Source organism: Oncorhynchus keta, chromosome 23 (assembly GCF_023373465.1).
Source record: "Oncorhynchus keta strain PuntledgeMale-10-30-2019 chromosome 23, Oket_V2, whole genome shotgun sequence".
NCBI lineage: Eukaryota > Metazoa > Chordata > Actinopteri > Salmoniformes > Salmonidae > Oncorhynchus > Oncorhynchus keta.
In genome coordinates this window covers 4,955,583-4,974,436 of record NC_068443.1, presented here as the reverse complement: position 1 = coordinate 4,974,436, position 18,854 = coordinate 4,955,583, and the positions used below count along the sequence as shown (strand labels likewise).

The 18,854-nt window shown below is 43.2% G+C and overlaps 1 protein-coding gene and 1 long non-coding RNA gene across 3 annotated transcripts in view; one reads left to right on the top strand and one right to left on the bottom strand.

Moving 5' to 3' along the window:
- Nucleotides 1–18,641, top strand: part of plcd1b (phospholipase C, delta 1b) — a 47,813-nt gene extending 29,172 nt beyond the window's left edge. For both annotated transcript variants that reach the window (XM_052476008.1, XM_052476007.1), the window contains exons 6-16: nucleotides 2,616–2,844; nucleotides 3,152–3,353; nucleotides 5,335–5,479; nucleotides 5,773–5,925; nucleotides 8,066–8,221; nucleotides 9,023–9,182; nucleotides 10,577–10,693; nucleotides 12,992–13,170; nucleotides 14,934–15,066; nucleotides 15,201–15,350; nucleotides 18,339–18,641. In XM_052476008.1, coding sequence (XP_052331968.1) covers nucleotides 2,616–2,844; nucleotides 3,152–3,353; nucleotides 5,335–5,479; nucleotides 5,773–5,925; nucleotides 8,066–8,221; nucleotides 9,023–9,182; nucleotides 10,577–10,693; nucleotides 12,992–13,170; nucleotides 14,934–15,066; nucleotides 15,201–15,350; nucleotides 18,339–18,427 — 1,713 coding nt within the window. In that variant the 3' untranslated portion in view covers nucleotides 18,428–18,641. The remainder of the gene's footprint in view (nucleotides 1–2,615; nucleotides 2,845–3,151; nucleotides 3,354–5,334; nucleotides 5,480–5,772; nucleotides 5,926–8,065; nucleotides 8,222–9,022; nucleotides 9,183–10,576; nucleotides 10,694–12,991; nucleotides 13,171–14,933; nucleotides 15,067–15,200; nucleotides 15,351–18,338) is intronic.
- On the bottom strand, nucleotides 13,168–14,927 carry LOC127910904 (uncharacterized). The gene is made up of 3 exons (XR_008076705.1): nucleotides 14,482–14,927; nucleotides 13,942–14,361; nucleotides 13,168–13,881 (listed from the first exon to the last, which is right to left on the bottom strand). It is a non-coding gene; the product is annotated as an uncharacterized LOC127910904 (long non-coding RNA).
- Nucleotides 18,642–18,854: the final 213 nt, after the last annotated feature.

The window sequence follows — 18,854 nt, the reverse complement described above, 5'->3', positions numbered from 1 at the left end:
GCATGGTTTACAGTGTAGAGGCCTTGTGTACAGTGTAGAGGCATGGTTTACAGTGTAGAGGCCTTGTGTACAGTGTAGAGGCCTGGTGTACAGTGTAGAGGCCAGGTTTACAGTGTAGAGGCCTTGTGTACAGTGTAGAGGCCTGGTGTACAGTGTAGAGGCATGGTGTACAGTGTAGAGGCCTGGTGTACAGTGTAGAGGCCTGGTGTACAGTGTAGAGGCATGGTGTACAGTGTAGAGGCCTGGTGTACAGTATAGAGGCCTTGTGTACAGTGTAGAGGCCTGGTGTACAGTGTAGAGGCATGGTGTACAGTGTAGAGGCCTGGTGTACAGTGTAGAGGCCTGGTGTACAGTGTAGAGGCCTGGTGTACAGTGTAGAGGCCTGGTTTACAGTGTAGAGGCATGGTGTACAGTGTAGAGGCCTGGTGTACAGTATAGAGGCCTTGTTTACAGTGTAGAGGCCAGGTGTACAGTGTAGAGGCCTGGTGTACAGTGTAGAGGCCAGGTTTACAGTGTAGAGGTCTTTTTTTACAGTGTAGAGGCTTGTGTACAGTGTAGAGGCCTGGTGTACAGTGTAGAGGCCTTGTGTACAGTGTAGAGGCCTGGTGTACAGTGTAGAGGCATGGTGTACAGTATAGAGGCCTTGTGTACAGTGTAGAGGCCAGGTTTACAGTGTAGAGGTCTTGTGTACAGTGTAGAGGCCTTGTGTACAGTGTAGAGGCTTGGTGTACAGTGTAGAGGCCTTGTGTACAGTGTAGAGGCCAGGTTTACAGTGTAGAGGTCTTGTGTACAGTGTAGAGGCCTTGTGTACAGTGTAGAGGCCTGGTGTACAGTGTAGAGGCCTTGTGTACAGTGTAGAGGCCTGGTGTACAGTGTAGAGGCCTGGTGTACAGTGTAGAGGCCTGGTGTACAGTGTAGAGGCATGGTGTACAGTGTAGAGGCCTGGTGTACAGTGTAGAGGCCTGGTGTACAGTGTAGAGGCCTGGTGTACAGTGTAGAGGCCTGGTGTACAGTGTAGAGGCCTGGTGTACAGTGTAGAGGCCTGGTGTACAGTGTAGAGGCATGGTGTACAGTGTAGAGGCCTGGTGTACAGTGTAGAGGCCTGGTGTACAGTGTAGAGGCATAGTGTACAGTGTAGAGGCATGGTGTACAGTTTAGAGGCCTGGTGTACAGTGTAGAGGCCTGGTTTACAGTGTAGAGGCCTGGTGTACAGTGTAGAGGCCTGGTGTACAGTGTAGAGGCCTTGTGTACAGTGTAGAGGCCTGGTGTACAGTGTAGAGGCATGGTGTACAGTGTAGAGGCCTGGTGTACAGTGTAGAGGCCTGGTTTACAGTGTAGCGGCCTTGTGTGCAGTGTAGAGGCCTGGTGTACAGTATAGAGGCCAGGTTTACAGTGTAGAGGCCAGGTTTACAGTGTAGAGGTCTTGTGTACAGTGTCGAGGCCTGGTGTACAGTGTAGGGCCTTGTGTACAGTTTAGAGACCTGGTGTACAGTGTAGGGCCTTGTGTACAGTGTAGAGGCCTGGTGTACAGTGTAGAGGCCTGGTGTACAGTGTCGAGGCCTTGTGTACAGTGTAGAGGCCTGGTTTACAGTGTCTCTAACATGGAACCCAAACCGGCTGCGCCATCGTGCATAAATGTATTTTGTCCCCCCACACGAAACGCAGGTTGATATATCAAAACAAACTCTGAACCAATTATATTAATTTGGGGACAGGTCGAAAAGCATTAAACATGCATGGGTATTTAGCTAGCTTGCACTTGCTAGCTAATTTGTCCTATTTAGCTAGCTTGCTGTTGCTTGCTACTTTGTCCTGGGATATAAACATTGAGTTGTTATTTTACCTGAAATGCACAAGGTCCTCTACTCCACCAATTAATCCACACATAAAACAGTAAACCAAATCGGTTCTAGTCATCTCTCCTCCTCCTAGGCTTTTTCTCCTCTTGACTTTATATTGCGATTGGCAACTTTCATAAAATAGGTGCATTACCGCCACTGACCTCGTTTGTCTTTCAGTCACCCACGTGGTTATAACCAATGAGGAGATGGCACATGGGTACATGCTTCTATAAACCAATGAGGAGATGGGAGAGGCAGGACTTGCAGCGCGATCTGCGTCACAAATAGAAGTGACTTCTATTTTAGCCCTTGGCAACGCAGACAGTCATTGGCTGGCGCGAACAGTGTTTGTGCAATAATTGAATAATATAGATTTCTAAATGTATTTTGTATTTTGCATATTTTTCAAGACAGACAAGGAGGCAGGGGTCAGCGGTCAGGAGGCAGGGTCAAGAGGCAGAGTCAGGAGGCAGGGGTCAGGGTTCAGGAACAGAGGCAGGGGTCAGGAGGCAGGTGCAGGAACAGGGTCAGGAGGCAGGGTCAGGAGGCAGGTGGCAGGGGTCAGGGTTCAGGAACAGAGGCAGGGGTCAGGTGCAGGAACAGGGTCAGGAGGCAGGGTCAGGAGGCAGGGTCAGGAGGCAGGGTCAGGAGGCAGGTGGCAGGGGTCAGGAGGCAGGGTCAGGAGGCAGGGTCAGGAGGCAGGGTCAGGAGGCAGGAGAGCAACAGCATTTTAATGCACCAATGAATGTCTTTCTCCATATCTCCATCCTGTAGGAGTGTGACCAGTCTAAGTGTGGCCACCTGGCTGGCGATGAGATAGAGCACTTCTACAGCCTTTTGACCCATCGCCAGGAGATAGACACCATCTATGGAGAATACTCTAAGACCACGGGCTTCATGAGCGCTGAAAATCTACTGGAGTTCCTGATTACAGAACAGAGAGAGGAGGCAACGCTAGCCGATGCACACAGACTCATCAACAAGTACGAACTGGATGATAAAGGTGATTATGAATTCATATTTAGTTGTTATGCCTTCACAACAACATAGAAGAGCATTCATAAAGTCTTCCTAAGCCCTATATACAGTAGACGTTTCAAAAAATAATTTAGAAGAAAAATCCTACTACATAACACAGCATTCCCTGGAGGGTGAGACTGGGCAGCTCTCAAATGACAAATGGGAGCTGTCCAAATAATTTCAAACAGTTCAGAGTTAACTTCCTATTCAGTAACGACACTTCTGCTCATTTGAATTGTCAGCAGTCTGTCTTGTAGTTAGAGTCTGACATCTGTCTGGTCTATCTGCAGCCAAAGAGAAGCAGCTGATGACCCAAGATGGTTTCCTGATGTATCTCCACATGCCCGAGGGTCTGGTGCTGAATCCTACCCACAAGGCCGTGCACCAGGACATGAGCCAGCCCCTGAACCACTACTTCATCTCCTCGTCTCACAACACATACCTGATGGAAGACCAGCTCAAAGGGCCCAGCAATACTGAGGCCTATGCCAGGTATAAATGACACACATCATCTAGAACAATGTTTTTCCAAGCCTCTCCTTGAGTAACCTCAGCTAGTTCCACTTATTTGATCTATTCTGGTATTACAGTAGTACACTTGATTAAACTGGTCTGGACTAAGTTTTACTAGCTATTGTAATGTTTCTTAGCTTCTATTCTTATGGAAGACACTGTGGACATTTAAAAACCTGTACTTGTCAGTGTCTGCCTGTGAATGAGTCAAGTCAGGACATGTTGTTAAACATTTGTTAAACAGTTCAACAATAACCCTTCGTAGGGCTCTTATAAAACAGTTATAACCCTTCGTAGGGCTCTTATAAAACAGTTATAACCCTTCGTAGGGCTCTTATAAAACAGTTATAACCCTTCGTAGGGCTCTTATAAAACAGTTATAACCCTTCGTAGGGCTCTTATAAAACAGTTATAACCCTTCGTAGGGCTCTTATAAAACAGTTATAACCCTTCGTAGGGCTCTTATAAAACAGTTATAACCCTTCGTAGAGCTCTTATAAAACAGTTATAACCCTTCGTATAGGGCTCTTATAAAACAGTTATAACCCTTTGTAGGGCTCTTATAAAACAGTTATAACCCTTCGTAGGGCTCTTATAAAACAGTTATAACCCTTCGTAGGGCTCTTATAAAACAGTTATAACCCTTCGTATAGGGCTCTTATAAAACAGTTATAACCCTTCGTAGGGCTCTTATAAAACAGTTATAACCCTTCGTAGGGCTCTTATAAAACAGTTATAACCCTTCGTAGGGCTCTTATAAAACAGTTATAACCCTTCGTAGGCTCTTATAAAACAGTTATAACCCTTCGTATGAAACCGGATCTTATAAAACAGTTATAACCCTTGTAGGGATCTTATGAAACTAGGGCTCTTATAAAACAGTTATAACCCTTCGTAGGGCTCTTATAAAACAGTTATAACCCTTCATATAGGGCTCTTATAAAACAGTTATAACCCTTCGTAGGGCTCTTATAAAACAGTTATAACCCTTTGTAGGGCTCTTATAAAACAGTTATAACCCTTCGTAGAGCTCTTATAAAACAGTTATAACCCTTCGTATAGGGCTCTTATAAAACAGTTATAACCCTTCGTAGGGCTCTTATAAAACAGTTATAACCCTTTGTAGGGATCTTATGAAACCGTTATAACCCTTCGTAGGGCTCTTATAAAACAGTTATAACCCTCTGTAGGGATCTTATGAAACTGTTATAACCCTTCGTAGGGCTCTTATAAAACAGTTATAACCCTTCGTAGGGCTCTTATAAAACAGTTATAACCCTTCATAGAGCTCTTATAAAACAGTTATAACCCTTCGTATAGGGCTCTTATAAAACAGTTATAACCCTTCGTAGGGCTCTTATAAAACAGTTATAACCCTTTGTAGGGATCTTATGAAACCGTTATAACCCTTCGTAGGGCTCTTATAAAACAGTTATAACCCTCTGTAGGGATCTTATGAAACCGTTATAACCCTTCGTAGGGCTCTTATAAAACAGTTATAACCCTCTGTAGGGATCTTATGAAACCGTTATAACCCTTCGTAAGGATCTTATGAAACCGTTATAACTCTCCGTAGGACTCTTATAAAACAGTAATAACCCTTCGTAGGGCTCTTATAAAACAGTTATAACCCTCTGTAGGGATCTTATGAAACCTTTATAACCCTTCGTAGGGCTGTTATAAAACAGTTATAACCCTCTGTAGGGATCTTATGAAACCGTTATAACCCTTCGTAGGGCTGTTATAAAACAGTTATAACCCTCTGTAGGGATCTTATGAAACCTTTATAACCCTTCGTAGGGCTGTTATAAAACAGTTATAACCCTCTGTAGGGATCTTATGAAACCGTTATAACCCTTCGTAAGGATCTTATGAAACCGTTATAACCCTTCGTAGGGCTCTTATAAAACAGTTATAACCGTTCGTAGGGCGCTTATAAAACAGTCATAACCGTTCGTAGGGCTCTTATAAAGGGCTGTCGCTGTGTGGAGCTGGACTGCTGGGATGGGTCAGACGGAGAGCCAGTCATCTACCATGGATACACCCTCACTTCCAAGATCCTGTTTAAAGACACCATCAAAGCCATCAAGGAGTATGCCTTTAAGGTAGACTAAAGTTCCATGTCAACTTTGTAGAATTGTATCTGTCCTGTCCTGTTTAATTCATATCATGTTTGATGACAACATTAATTACAGATGGTCATCCTTCTTATCAACAGAGCCTGTGTCAAATACTTACGCTTCACTTTATTGTGTTTGTCCAGTACAATGAAATCAAAGGAATATTCCCAAAAGTCTAAACTCCATGCTAAATCAAGCGCCTACAGAAATGATTTCACACATTTATTTGACTCAGGTCTGCAGTTGCACTGTATTTAACTGTCTCTGTCTGTCCCCAGACCTCGGACTACCCAGTGATCCTGTCCTTGGAGAATCACTGTAGTGTGGAGCAGCAGAGGGTCATGGCCCAGCACATGAGCTCCATCCTGGGCAGCGCTCTGCTCACCTCCCCCCTGGGGGACCAGATGCCCACAGACTTCCCCTCCCCAGAGGTGGCTGGCTATAGTCTCTAGTCTACTGTTTCATATAAGAGTCACTGTCTGCGTGTATATGCAGAATTCTTGCAGTTCCCCTCTTTTCACAACACTTAATGTGCCTAGTGCTTCCTAGGACCAGGATCATTTCCTGTCCAGGAATGTCTCTAGTCCTTAGTCAAGAAGAACTTAAAAATATACATTGAGTATACAAAACATTATGAACACCTGCTCTTTCCCTGACATAGACTGACCAGGTGAATCCAGGTGAAAGATATGATCCCTTATTGATGTCACTTGTTAAAAACATCTTATGCCTGGGGGCAGTATTAAGTAGCTTGGATGAATAAGGTGCCCAGAGTAAACGGCCTGCTACTCAGTTCCAGTTGCTAATATATGCGTATTATTAGTATATTTGGATAGAAAACACTCTGAAGTTTATAAAACTGTTTGAAAGATGTCTGTGAGTATAACAGAACACATATGGCAGGCGAAAACCTGAGAAAAATCCAACCAGGAAGTGGGAAATCTGAGGTTTGTAGTTTTTCAACTCATTGCCATTCCAATATACAGTGTCTGTGGGGTCATGTTACACTTCCTAAGGCTTCCACTAGATGTCAACAGAATTTAGAACCTTGTTTGATGCTTCTACTGTGAAGGGTGGACGAAGGAGAGGGGATTGAGCCAGGTGTCTGGCAGATTGCCACAAGCTTGTGACGCGCGGTCATGTGAAAGTTAGCTTTCGTTCCATTGCTTTTCTACAGACAAAGGAATTCTCCGGTTGGAACATTATTGAAGATTAATGATAAAAACATCCTAAAGATTGATTCTATACTTCGTTTGACATGTTTCAACGACCTGTAATATAACTTTTTGGACTTTTCGTCCAACCTTTCGGCGTATTTGGATTTGTTTACCAAACGCACTAACAGAAGGAGGTATTTGGACATACATTTTATCAAACAAATCAAACATTTATTGTGGAACTGGGATTCCTGGGAGTGCATTCTGATGAAGATCATCAAAGGTAAGTGAATATTTAATTATGTTATTTCTGACTTCTGTTGACTACACAATATGGCGGATATCCTTTTGGCTGGTTTGGGCTTTGAGCTCCGTACTCAGATTATTGCATGGTTTGCTTTTTCCGTAAAGCTTTTTTGAAATCTGACACAGCGGGTTGCATTAAGGAGAAGTGAATTTAAAATTCCATGTATAACACTTGTATCTTTGATCAATGTTTATTATGAGTATTTCTGGAAATTGATTTGGCTCTCTACAAAATCACCAGATGTTTTTGGAACTACTGAACATAACACACCAATGTATACTAAGATTTTTTGATACAAATATGAACTTTACCGAAGAAAACATATATGTATTATGTAACATGAAGTCCTATGAGTGTCATCTGATGAAGATCATCAAAGGTTAGTGATTAATATTATCTCTATTTCTGCTTTTTGTGGCTCCTGTCTTTGGCTGGAAAAATGGCTGTGTTTTTCTGTGACTTGGTGGTGACCTAACATAATCGTTTGTGGTGCTTTTGCTGTAAAGCCTTTTTGAAATCGGACACTGTGGTGGGATTAACAACAATATTACCTTTAAATGGTATAAGATACTTGTATGTTGGAGGAATTTTAATTGTGAGATATCTGTTGTTTGAATTTGGCGCCCTGCACTTTCACTGGCTGTTGTCATATCGATCTCATTAGCGGGATCTCAGCCATAAGAAGGTAAATCACTTCAATCAGTTTAGATGAATGGGAGGAGACAAATAAATGAATAATTATTTTAAACCATTTAAGTGCCTTTGAACAGGGTATGGTAGTAGATGCCAGGCACACAGGTCTGTGTCAAGAACTGCTTGTGTCGAGAACAGTTTACCCTGTGTTTCAAGAATGGTCCACCACCCATAGGACATCCAGTTAACTTGACACAACTGTGGGAAGCATTGGAGTCAACATGGGCCAGCATCCTTTGGAACGCTTTTGACACCAACAAATTGAGGCTGTTCTGAGGGCAAAACTCAATATTAGATAGGTGTTTCCTAGTGTTTGGTATACTCAGTGTATATAGTTTTATTCCATCACATTATCAGAGCCTTTGTGAACTAACACATGAAGATAATTTTTATATGTGTGTCACATTCGATCAGGAGCTGAAGGGGAGGTTCCTGGTCAAAGGGAAGAGGTTAACTAAACTGGAGGCCTGCTTTGGCCCTGAGGAGACAGCCGGGGATGATGGTAGCTTAACTGAGGAGGAGGAGGAGGATGACAAAGAGGAGGAGGAAGAGGAGAAGAAGAAGGCCACGGTAGGGGAATAGGAGCCAAACCTACTATGGCACTCCAACAGTATCATTGTGACGGCCCCCTCCCTGTCTTCTACACCATATAACTGTATTGCAACATACTGTGTATGTTCTATATGTTCTGTATGTTCTATATGTTCTGTATGTTCTATATGTTCTGTATGTTCTATATGTTCTATATGTTCTGTATGTTCTATATGTTCTGTATGTTCTATATGTTCTGTATGTTATATATGTTCTGTATGTTCTATATGTTCTGTATGTTCTATATGTTCTGTATGTTCTGTATGTTCTACATGTTCGGTATGTTCTATATGTTCTATATGTTCTGTATGTTCTATATGTTCGGTATGTTCTGTATGTTCTATATGTTCTGTATGTTCTATATGTTCTGTATGTTCTATATGTTCGGTATGTTCTGTATGTTCTATATGTTCTGTATGTTCGGTATGTTCTGTATGTTCTATATGTTCTGTATGTTCTATATGTTCTGTATGTTCTATATGTTCTGTATGTTCTGTATGTTCTACATGTTCGGTATGTTCTATATGTTCTGTATGTTCTATATGTTCGGTATGTTCTGTATGTTCTATATGTTCTGTATGTTCTATATTTTCTGTATGTTCTATATGTTCTGTATGTTCTGTATGTTCTACATGTTCTGTATGTTCTGTATGTTCTATATGTTCTGTATGTTCTATATGTTCTCTATGTTCTATATGTTCTAGTAGAGCTGGAGTGTGTTACCATTCTGCCCAACATACTGTACAGTAAAGCTGAAGTGTGAATGTGTTTGATCTGCAGGAAGGTAAAAAACTGAAGCTGGCTAAGGAGCTGTCAGACATGGTGATCTACTGTAAGAGCGTCCATTTCAACGGATTCCAGGACGCTAAAGATAACCTGGGCTTCTACGAGATGTCCTCCTTCAAGGAAAGGAAAGCTATGGCGTTGGCTGAGGAGTCTGGTGAGCATGTTAACTGTGAAGCTGAGGAGTCTGATGAAAATGTTAACTGTGAAGCTGAGGAGTCTGGTGAGCATGTTAACTGTGAAGCTGAGGAGGCTGGTGAAAATGTTAACTGTGAAGCTGAGGAGTCTGGTGAGCATGTTAACTGTGAAGCTGAGGAGTCTGGTGAGAATGTTAACTGTGAAGCTGAGGAGTCTGGTGAGCATGTTAACTGTGAAGCTGAGGAGTCTGGTCATGTTAACTGTGAAGCTGAGGAGTGTGGTGAGCATGTTAATTGTGAAGCTGAGGGTGTCGTGGAGGGTACATTTTTTATTTTGCTCACGCGTTTAGCTATCGCCACTTATCGCAGAAAATGTTTAGCAAATATAGGGAGTGTTACTTTATTCACCATGAACAACGATCAGTTTACCCATCCTTTTTTAGGGTTTTTACCGTTACGTCACTGCTGTGAAGGTTTTTACCGTTACGTCACTGCTGTGAAGGTTTTTACCTCTACGTCACTGCTGTGAAGGTTTTTACCGTTACGTCACTGCTGTGAAGGTTTTTACCACTACGTCACTGCTGTGAAGGTTTTTACCACTACGTCACTGCTGTGAAGGTTTTTACCACTACGTCACTGCTGTGAAGGTTTTTACCACTACGTCACTGCTGTGAAGGTTTTTACCACTACGTCACTGCTGTGAAGGTTTTTACCACTACATCACTGCTGTGAAGGTTTTTACCTCTACGTCACTGCTTGTGAAGGTTTTTGCCACTACGTCACTGCTGTGAAGGTTTTTACCACTACGTCACTGCTGTGAAGGTTTTTACCACTACATCACTGCTGTGAAGGTTTTTACCACTACATCACTGCTGTGAAGGTTTTTACCACTACATCACTGCTGTGAAGGTTTTTACCTCTACGTCACTGCTGTGAAGGTTTTTACCTCTACGTCACTGCTGTGAAGGTTTTTACCACTACGTCACTGCTGTGAAGGTTTTTACCACTATGTCACTGCTGTGAAGGTTTTTACCTCTACATCACTGCTGTGAAGGTTTTTACCTCTACGTCACTGCTGTGAAGGTTTTTACCGTTACGTCACTGCTGTGAAGGTTATATTAGACTAACACAAATGGAGAAAATTATTTTAACTTCATTGAACTTAATTGTACACAAAGATGGTACACAAAACGTCTTGTTAATAGTTTCTCATCACACTCCAGTAAGGATATGAGAATGACGTTGTTCTGTATAGTTTCTGTAGAGCTAAGTGACATCTTTCTCTCTTTTTGTTTTCTCTTTCTCTCTCTTTTTGTTCTCTCTCTCTTTTTGTTCACTCTCTCTCTTGTTTTGTTCTCTCTCTCTATCTCTCTTTGGTTTGTTTTGTTCTCTCTCTCTCTCTCCCTCTCTCCAGCCAACAGCTACATCCATCACAATGTGGACAAGCTGAGTCGTATCTATCCAGCAGGCACCAGAACAGACTCCTCCAACTATAGCCCTGTACCCTTGTGGAACGCAGGCTGTCAGATCGGTAAGACTGTCTAAAAGAAGAAGGGACAAGGGCTAGAGGGAATGTTTTCATATAGTAAAATGGGCTGTGGTACAATTCTCTCCTGAAGTTAGGCAGCAGGTAGCCTAGCGGTTAAGACTGTCGTGTCTTTAGTATCATTAAAGGTGAAGACTTATTTTATCTAATCAATTCTCTGTAATTATTATTACGTGATTAAACTAATCACGTAAATATAATTAACTAGGAAGTCGGGGCACCACTGAAAATGTTCAGATTACAAAGGTATAATTTTCTGAATATAACTCTTCAGATATTTTAATATCTGATCAACTAGTCAATTAATTATTATTATTCCCTTTGTCAGTCTCATCTGAACGTCGTAAATTGTTGGTTATCTGCACAAACCCAGCCTTTATTATAAATCATCCATACACCAGCTGGCTCAATTATTTATTTACTAACTAATTAAACAACATTATACCTTCCCTAGTGGACTAAACAAAAACCGTTTGGTTATAACACGTGTGGCACACCAGGGGGTTTGGTCAAGACGTTTACACAGATCAGACACAGAGTTTAGCTCTGTTTCAAGGGTGTCTATTAAATAATAAATCAAAAGAAAAGGATAGGTTTCCCCCATGAGACCCTCTCCGGGATACCGACGTCTGGGCTCCGGGTCTTGCTGTATCCTGTCGGGCACACAAACTCAACCGTCTTAGCTCGGGCACCATCTGCAACTACACGGAAGTCACCTTACTTCACCCAGTTCTTCCCTGTGTGCTGCCCTTCTGGCAGCTTTATGGGACATGAACAGCTGGTGAGCAATCAGCCCTTGATTACTCACCAATCCCCAATCAGCCCCAATTAGTCCTAGCCGGAGAGCCCGTCGTGACCGGGCACGTCCAGCAGATGGCGCCATCGCCTCGTGATGTATACTCCGTCTGTCACCAGGCCTCGACGAGTCTCCCCCTGGTGGCTGACCTGCTGTACGACACACACGATAGATTCAGAGAAGAGAAGGGGTTTTGGAAGGAAGACTAAGGGACATGAGTCTCTATGCGAAGCTATTCTCTCATAAATACATTTGCCACTTACGATCGCTCATTCGGAAAAGCAATGCATTGTATTTACGTGAAGCTGGTGATGTGAGGCTCTGGTTTGCCCAGTCGATGTCGCCCTGTCCTTTGTGGAATCTTCCAGGTCGTCATGTGAGAAGTTCACGTGTTCTGAGAGGTTCATCTCTCTCTGGAGACTCGTCCACGTCGGTCAGTGTTGTCGTACTAGATTTGCTACCTTTCCAGCTGCAGTCTGTTATGCTGTCCTCTAGGACGTTTCCTGGCCTGTATGGTTGACATTAGAATTAGCCCTTTTAAACGTGAGGATTTATTCGGAACTTGAGTGACTTTTCGTTATGTAGAGTGGATATCCACAGCTCGCCCTGGGGCTTGCTTAGTCCAATGTGAATTGGGTCACGGGGGCACTTATAGAAATGTAGAAAAGGGGGTGGTTCATCATTTCCAACCAATGCCTATTCACCTGGGCGTGGCTACTGACTTAGTTAAACTTTACAGGGAAGGCGATTTTCTCATTTTGAGTTGAGTTTATTTTATTTTTTATTTTTACAGGGACAGTGCACACTAATCAACGTTTCAGTAAAAGTGATGGTTTTCAACCGCAGTTCCTGGGCAGGTTAATCAACAAACAAAAAAGTTAACATCACATTACATCATTTCGCAAATAGTTTCATCTTTACTCATTCATTTTAAACAAGAATAAGATGAAAGCATCGTAACTGAGGGACCTGTATAAACAGAGTTATGGTAATGTGGCTGTATTGTCTTTCATGAGGTCACAAACATGAAACAGAATGGACTGGGTCGTAGCTGGCTTCTCCACCTACCGTTTATACATTCTCCAAAATAGGAATATTGTTCAATTCTCAAATTCTGGGATGGAGTAGAATTCGGCGGGAGAATCCCTTTGTCTTCCTCTGAAACTTTCTCTCTCTATACCGCATGGTCACGGAGAGAGCAGTCTCTGTGGTATTTACGACGTGGTTGTAAGGTTGTAAGTGGGGGCTAGCGTCAAGACAAGAGCTTTGGGCCGACTCCGTGAAAAATCTGTCAACGTGCCCTTGAGCAAGGCACTCTGGATAACATCATCTGTCAAATGACTGATTTTTAAATGTACACTCCTCCTCATGGATTTTAAAGGACTGGTGTGAGGAAATCATGCTTGCACCATCCATTAAGAGTGAGCATTCTAGAAGGGTAAGGATTCTCCCCACAACTGTTACTTAATCTCCTCTCCTCCTGTCAGTGTCCCTGAACTTCCAGACCTCCTGTAATGACATGGATGTGAACCAGGGTCGGTTCCTGACCAACGGGAAGACGGGATACGTCCTAAAGCCGGCCTACATGAGGGACCTGGGGTCAGAGTTTGACCCCATCACTCTGACCGCGGGACCGTGGCTGCAGCACAAGACGCTCCACCTCATGGTCAGACTCATTCTCTGGCTTGTTGGTTATATGTACATATCTCAATGACCTCGTACCCCTGCACATCGACTCAGTACCGGTACACCGTTCATTTAGCCAAATTATTGACCTCGTACCCCTGCACATCGACTCAGTACTGGTACACCGTGCATTTAGCCAAATTATTGACCTCGTACCCCTGCACATCGACTCAGTACCGGTACACCGTTCATTTAGCCAAATTATTGACCTCGTACCCCTGCACATCGACTCAGTACTGGTACACCGTGCATTTAGCCAAATTATTGACCTCGTACCCCTGCCCATCGACTCAGTACTGGTACACCGTGCATTTAGCCAAATGATTGACCTCGTACCCCTGCACATCGACTCAGTACTGGTACACCGTGCATTTAGCCAAATGATTGACCTCGTACCCCTGCACATCGACTCAGTACTGGTACACCGTGCATTTAGCCAAATGATTGACCTCGTACCCCTGCACATCGACTCAGTACTGGTACACCGTGCATTTAGCCAAATGATTGACCTCGTACCCCTGCACATCGACTCAGTACTGGGGTACACCGTGCATTTAGCCAAATTATTGACCTCGTACCCCTGCCCATCGACTCAGTACCGGTACACCGTGCATTTAGCCAAATTATTGACCTCGTACCCCTGCACATCGACTCAGTACCGGTACACCGTTCATTTAGCCAAATTATTGACCTCGTACCCCTGCACATCGACTCAGTACTGGTACACCGTGCATTTAGCCAAATTATTGACCTCGTACCCCTGCCCATCGACTCAGTACTGGTACACCGTGCATTTAGCCAAATGATTGACCTCGTACCCCTGCACATCGACTCAGTACTGGTACACCGTGCATTTAGCCAAATGATTGACCTCGTACCCCTGCACATCGACTCAGTACTGGTACACCGTGCATTTAGCCAAATGATTGACCTCGTACCCCTGCACATCGACTCAGTACTGGTACACCGTGCATTTAGCCAAATGATTGACCTCGTACCCCTGCACATCGACTCAGTACTGGTACACCGTGCATTTAGCCAAATGATTGACCTCGTACCCCTGCCCATCGACTCAGTACTGGTACACCGTGCATTTAGCCAAATGATTGACCTCGTACCCCTGCACATCGACTCAGTACTGGTACACCGTGCATTTAGCCAAATGATTGACCTCGTACCCCTGCGCATCGACTCAGTACTGGTACACCGTGCATTTAGCCAAATGATTGACCGTGTACCCCTGCACATCGACTCAGTACTGGTACACCATGCATTTAGCCAAATGATTGACCTCGTACCCCTGCACATCGACTCAGTACTGGTACACCGTGCATTTAGCCAAATGATTGACCTCGTACCCCTGCACATCGACTCAGTACTGGTACACCGTGCATTTAGCCAAATGATTGACCTCGTACCCCTGCACATCGACTCAGTACTGGTACACCGTACATTTAGCCAAATCGTTGTTACTCGTTGTGTTTCTATTATTACATGTTTTACTTTTCTATTACTTCTCTATTTTCTTCCTCTCTGTATTGCTGGGAAGGACCCATACGTCAGCTATTCACTGTTAGTCTACACGTTGTTTTACCAAGCAATGTGACAAATAAAATTGTATTTTTTTGTCATATATACAGTAGCTTGTGTGTTATCAACGTTCACTCTCTTATGACCACGTTTCCACATTGATGATGACAAAAACGCTGACCATGTAGCCATTTTCCTCTTTGTCATTCCCAGATCATCTCAGCCCAGCAGCTTCCAAAAGTGAACCAGAAAAAGACATCCATTGTGGACGCGCTGGTCAAAGTGGAGATACACGGGGTGCCTGCTGACACCGCAGATAAAGAGACACCGTACATCGGGAACAATGGTATGAGAATTCACACACCCAAAGTGCTTAGCAAGTGACACTGTTCTGACCTGAATTCAACAATGCTCATTTAACTAGCAGATGTTTCTACCAATGTGTAACGGGGTGCTTTCTTATTTTTTTGGACTGCTCAGGTTTCAACCCGATGTGGAATGAGAACTTTAAGTTTGATGTGTACGTGCCGGAGCTGGCCCTGGTCCGCTTTGTGGTCGAGGACCACGACTCTGTTACTGATAATGACTTCGTCGGACAGTTCACCGTACCATTCACCAGTTTACAGATGGGTAAGTTAGTAGTCATACCATTCACCAGTTTACAGATGGGTAAGTTAGTAGTCATACCATTCACCAGTTTACAGATGGGTACGTTAGTAGTCATACCATTCACCAGTTTACAGATGGGTAAGTTAGTAGTCATACCATTCACCAGTTTACAGATGGGTACGTTAGTAGTCATACCATTCACCAGTTTACAGATGGGTAAGTTAGTAGTCATACCATTCACCAGTTTAGATGGGTAAGTTAGTAGTCATACCATTCACCAGTTTACAGATGGGTAAGTTAGTAGTCATTCCATTCACCAGTTTACCGATGGGTAAGTTAGTAGTCATACCATTCACCAGTTTACAGATGGGTAGGTTAGTAGTCATACCATTCACCAGTTTACAGATGGGTACGTTAGTAGTCATACCCTGCCATTCACTAGTTTACAGATTAGTTAGTAGCCATACCCTGCCATTCACATGTTTACAGATGAGTTAGTACTCAGACCCTGCCATCCACTAGTTTACAGATTAGTTAGTACTCAGACCCTGCCATCCACTAGTTTACAGATTAGTTAGTAGCCATACCCTGCCATTCACTAGTTTACAGATTAGTTCGTACTCAGACCATGCCATTCACTAGTTTACAGATTAGTTAGTACTCAGACCCTGCCATCCACTAGTTTACAGATTAGTTAGTAGTCATACCCTGCCATTCACATGTTTACAGATTAGTTAGTAGCTATACCCTGCCATTCACATGTTTACAGATTACTAGTTAGTAGCTATAACCTGCCATTCACATGTTTACAGATTAGTTAGTAGCTATACCCTGCCATCCACTAGTTTACAGATTAGTTAGTAGCCATACCCTGCCATTCACATGTTTACAGATTAGTTAGTAGCTATACCCTGCCATTCACATGTTTACAGATTAGTTAGTAGCCATACCCTGCCATTCACATGTTTACAGATTAGTAGTTAGTAGCTATACCCTGCCATTCACATGTTTACAGGGTAGTTAGTAGCTATACCCTTTGCCAGATGAGATGGGTGAGTTGGTAATAGATCATTACAGTACCTTCAGTGTTTTAATACACTGGCAAGAGTCATCGTTCCAAAGTTCCAAAGTCCAAACTCAACCATTGGTTCTTTATTTTGATAGAAACGATTCTTAATCTACTAACACTGAAAGACCATACTATGCTTTTCCTGTCGGTGTGACTAGATGATAGGGAAGTATTGTCTCCTCTCTGACACAGAGAACAGAGTCTCTGTCAATAATGACAAGACTGTAAAGCTTTGTTTCGCTCTTTAACTACAGTACCAGTCAAAAGCTTAGACACACCATTTTCTACATTGTACAATAATAGTGAATACATCACAACTATGAAATAACACATATGGAATCATGTAGTAACCCAAAAAGTGTTAAACAAATCAAAATATATTCTTCAAAGCAGCCACCCATTTCAAGCACACTCTTGGAATTATCTCAACCAGCTTCATGAGGAATGCTTTTCCAACAGTCTTGAAGGAGTTCCCACATATGCTTAGCACTTGTTGGCTGCTTTTCCTTCATTCTGCGGTCCAACTCATCCCAAACCATCTTAATTGGGTTTAGGTTGGGTGATTGTGGAGGCCGGTCAACTGATGCAGGCGGCGCACAATTGGCCCAGCATTGTCCGGGTTAGGGTTTGGCCGGGGTAGGCCGTCATTGTAAATATAAATGTGTTCTTAACTGACTTGCCTAATTAAATAAAGGTTAACTAAAAAATGCAGCATTCCATCACTCTTCTTCTTGGTCAAATAGCCCTTACACAGCCTGGTGGTGTGGTTTGGGTCATTGTCCTGTTGAAAAACAAATGATAGTCCCACTAAGTGCAAACCAGATGGGATGGCGTATCGCTGCAGAATGCTGTGGTAGCCATGCTGGTTAAGTGTGCCTTGAATTCTAAATAAATCACAGACAGTGTCACCAGCAAAGATCCCCCACACCATCACACCTCCTCCTCCATGCTTCACGGTGGGATCTACACATGCAAAGATCATCTGTTCACCTACTCTGCATCAAACAAAGACATGGCGGTTGGGACCAAAAATCTCAAATTTGGACTCATCAGACAAAGGGACAGATTTCCACCAGTGTAATGTCCAAGCAAGTCTCTTCTTCTTATTGGTGCCCTTTAGTAGTGGTTTCTTTGCAGCAATTCGACCATGAAGACCTGATTCACACAGTCTCCTCTGAACAGTTGATGTTGAGATATGTCTGTTACTTGAACTCTGTGAAGCATTTATTTTGGCTGCAACCTGAAGTGCAGTTAACTCTAATAAACTTATCCTCTGCAACAGAGGTAACTCTGGGTCTTCCTTTCCTGTGGCGGTCCTCATGAGAGCCAGTTTCATCATAGCGCTTGATGGTTTTTGCGACTGCACTTGAAGAAACTTTCAAAGTTCTTGAAATTTTCTGGTTTAACTGACCTTCATGTCTTAAACTAATGATGGACTGTAATTTATCTTTGCTTATTTAAGCTGTTCTTGCCATAATATGGACTTGATCTTTTACCAAATAGGGCTATCTTCTGTATACCACCTCTTCCTTGTCACAACACAACTGATTGGCACAAAAGCATTACATTAAGAAGGAAAGAAATTTCACAAATTAACTTTTAACAACGCACAACTGTTCATTGAAATGCATTCCAGGTGACTACCTCATGAAGCTGGTTGAGAAAATGCCAAGAGTGTGCAAATCTGTCATCAAGGCAAAGGGTGGATACTTTGAAGAATCTCAAATATAAAATCTATGAATATTTGTTTAACACTTTTTTGGTTACTACATGATTCCATATGTGTTATTTCATAGTTTTGACGTCTTCACTATTATTCTACAATGTAGAAAATAGTAAAACATAAAGGAAAAACCCTTGAATGAGTAGGTGTCCAAACTTTTGACTGGTACTGTATACACACTGACTGTTCATTGACTGAGACCCTTCTCTCCGTTTAGGATACAGACACGTGCCGCTACTCAACAAGGAAGGAGACCCCCTTCCCTCAGCAGGACTGTTCGTACACATCATGATCATGGATGCCTAAAACAATCCCTGTCCGAATGTGCCTTAATCACCACTGTGACTATCGTCCAAACAGACCTTTAGCCCTATACCACTACACCCTAGGGCACTAGAGTGGATATGAAATGATTGAATATGTGTAAGTGTCCTAGGGAAGAGGGGCTAGGGGTGGTTTGGGATTGGGCCCTAGGGAGGCGGGGCTAGGGGTTGGTTTGGGATTGGGCCCTGGGGAGGCGGGGCTAGGGGTTGGTTTGGGATTGGGCCCGAGGAAGGCGGGGCTAGGGGTTGGTTTGGCATTGGGCCCGAGGAAGGTGGGGCTAGGGGTTGGTTTGGGACTAGGCCCGAGGGAGGCGGGGCTAGGGGTCGGTCTGGGCCCTGACGACATCCTCCTCTGGATTTTTGTAAAATAATTATAATTAGCTTATCGAATAGGCAAGAAGATTATCTGT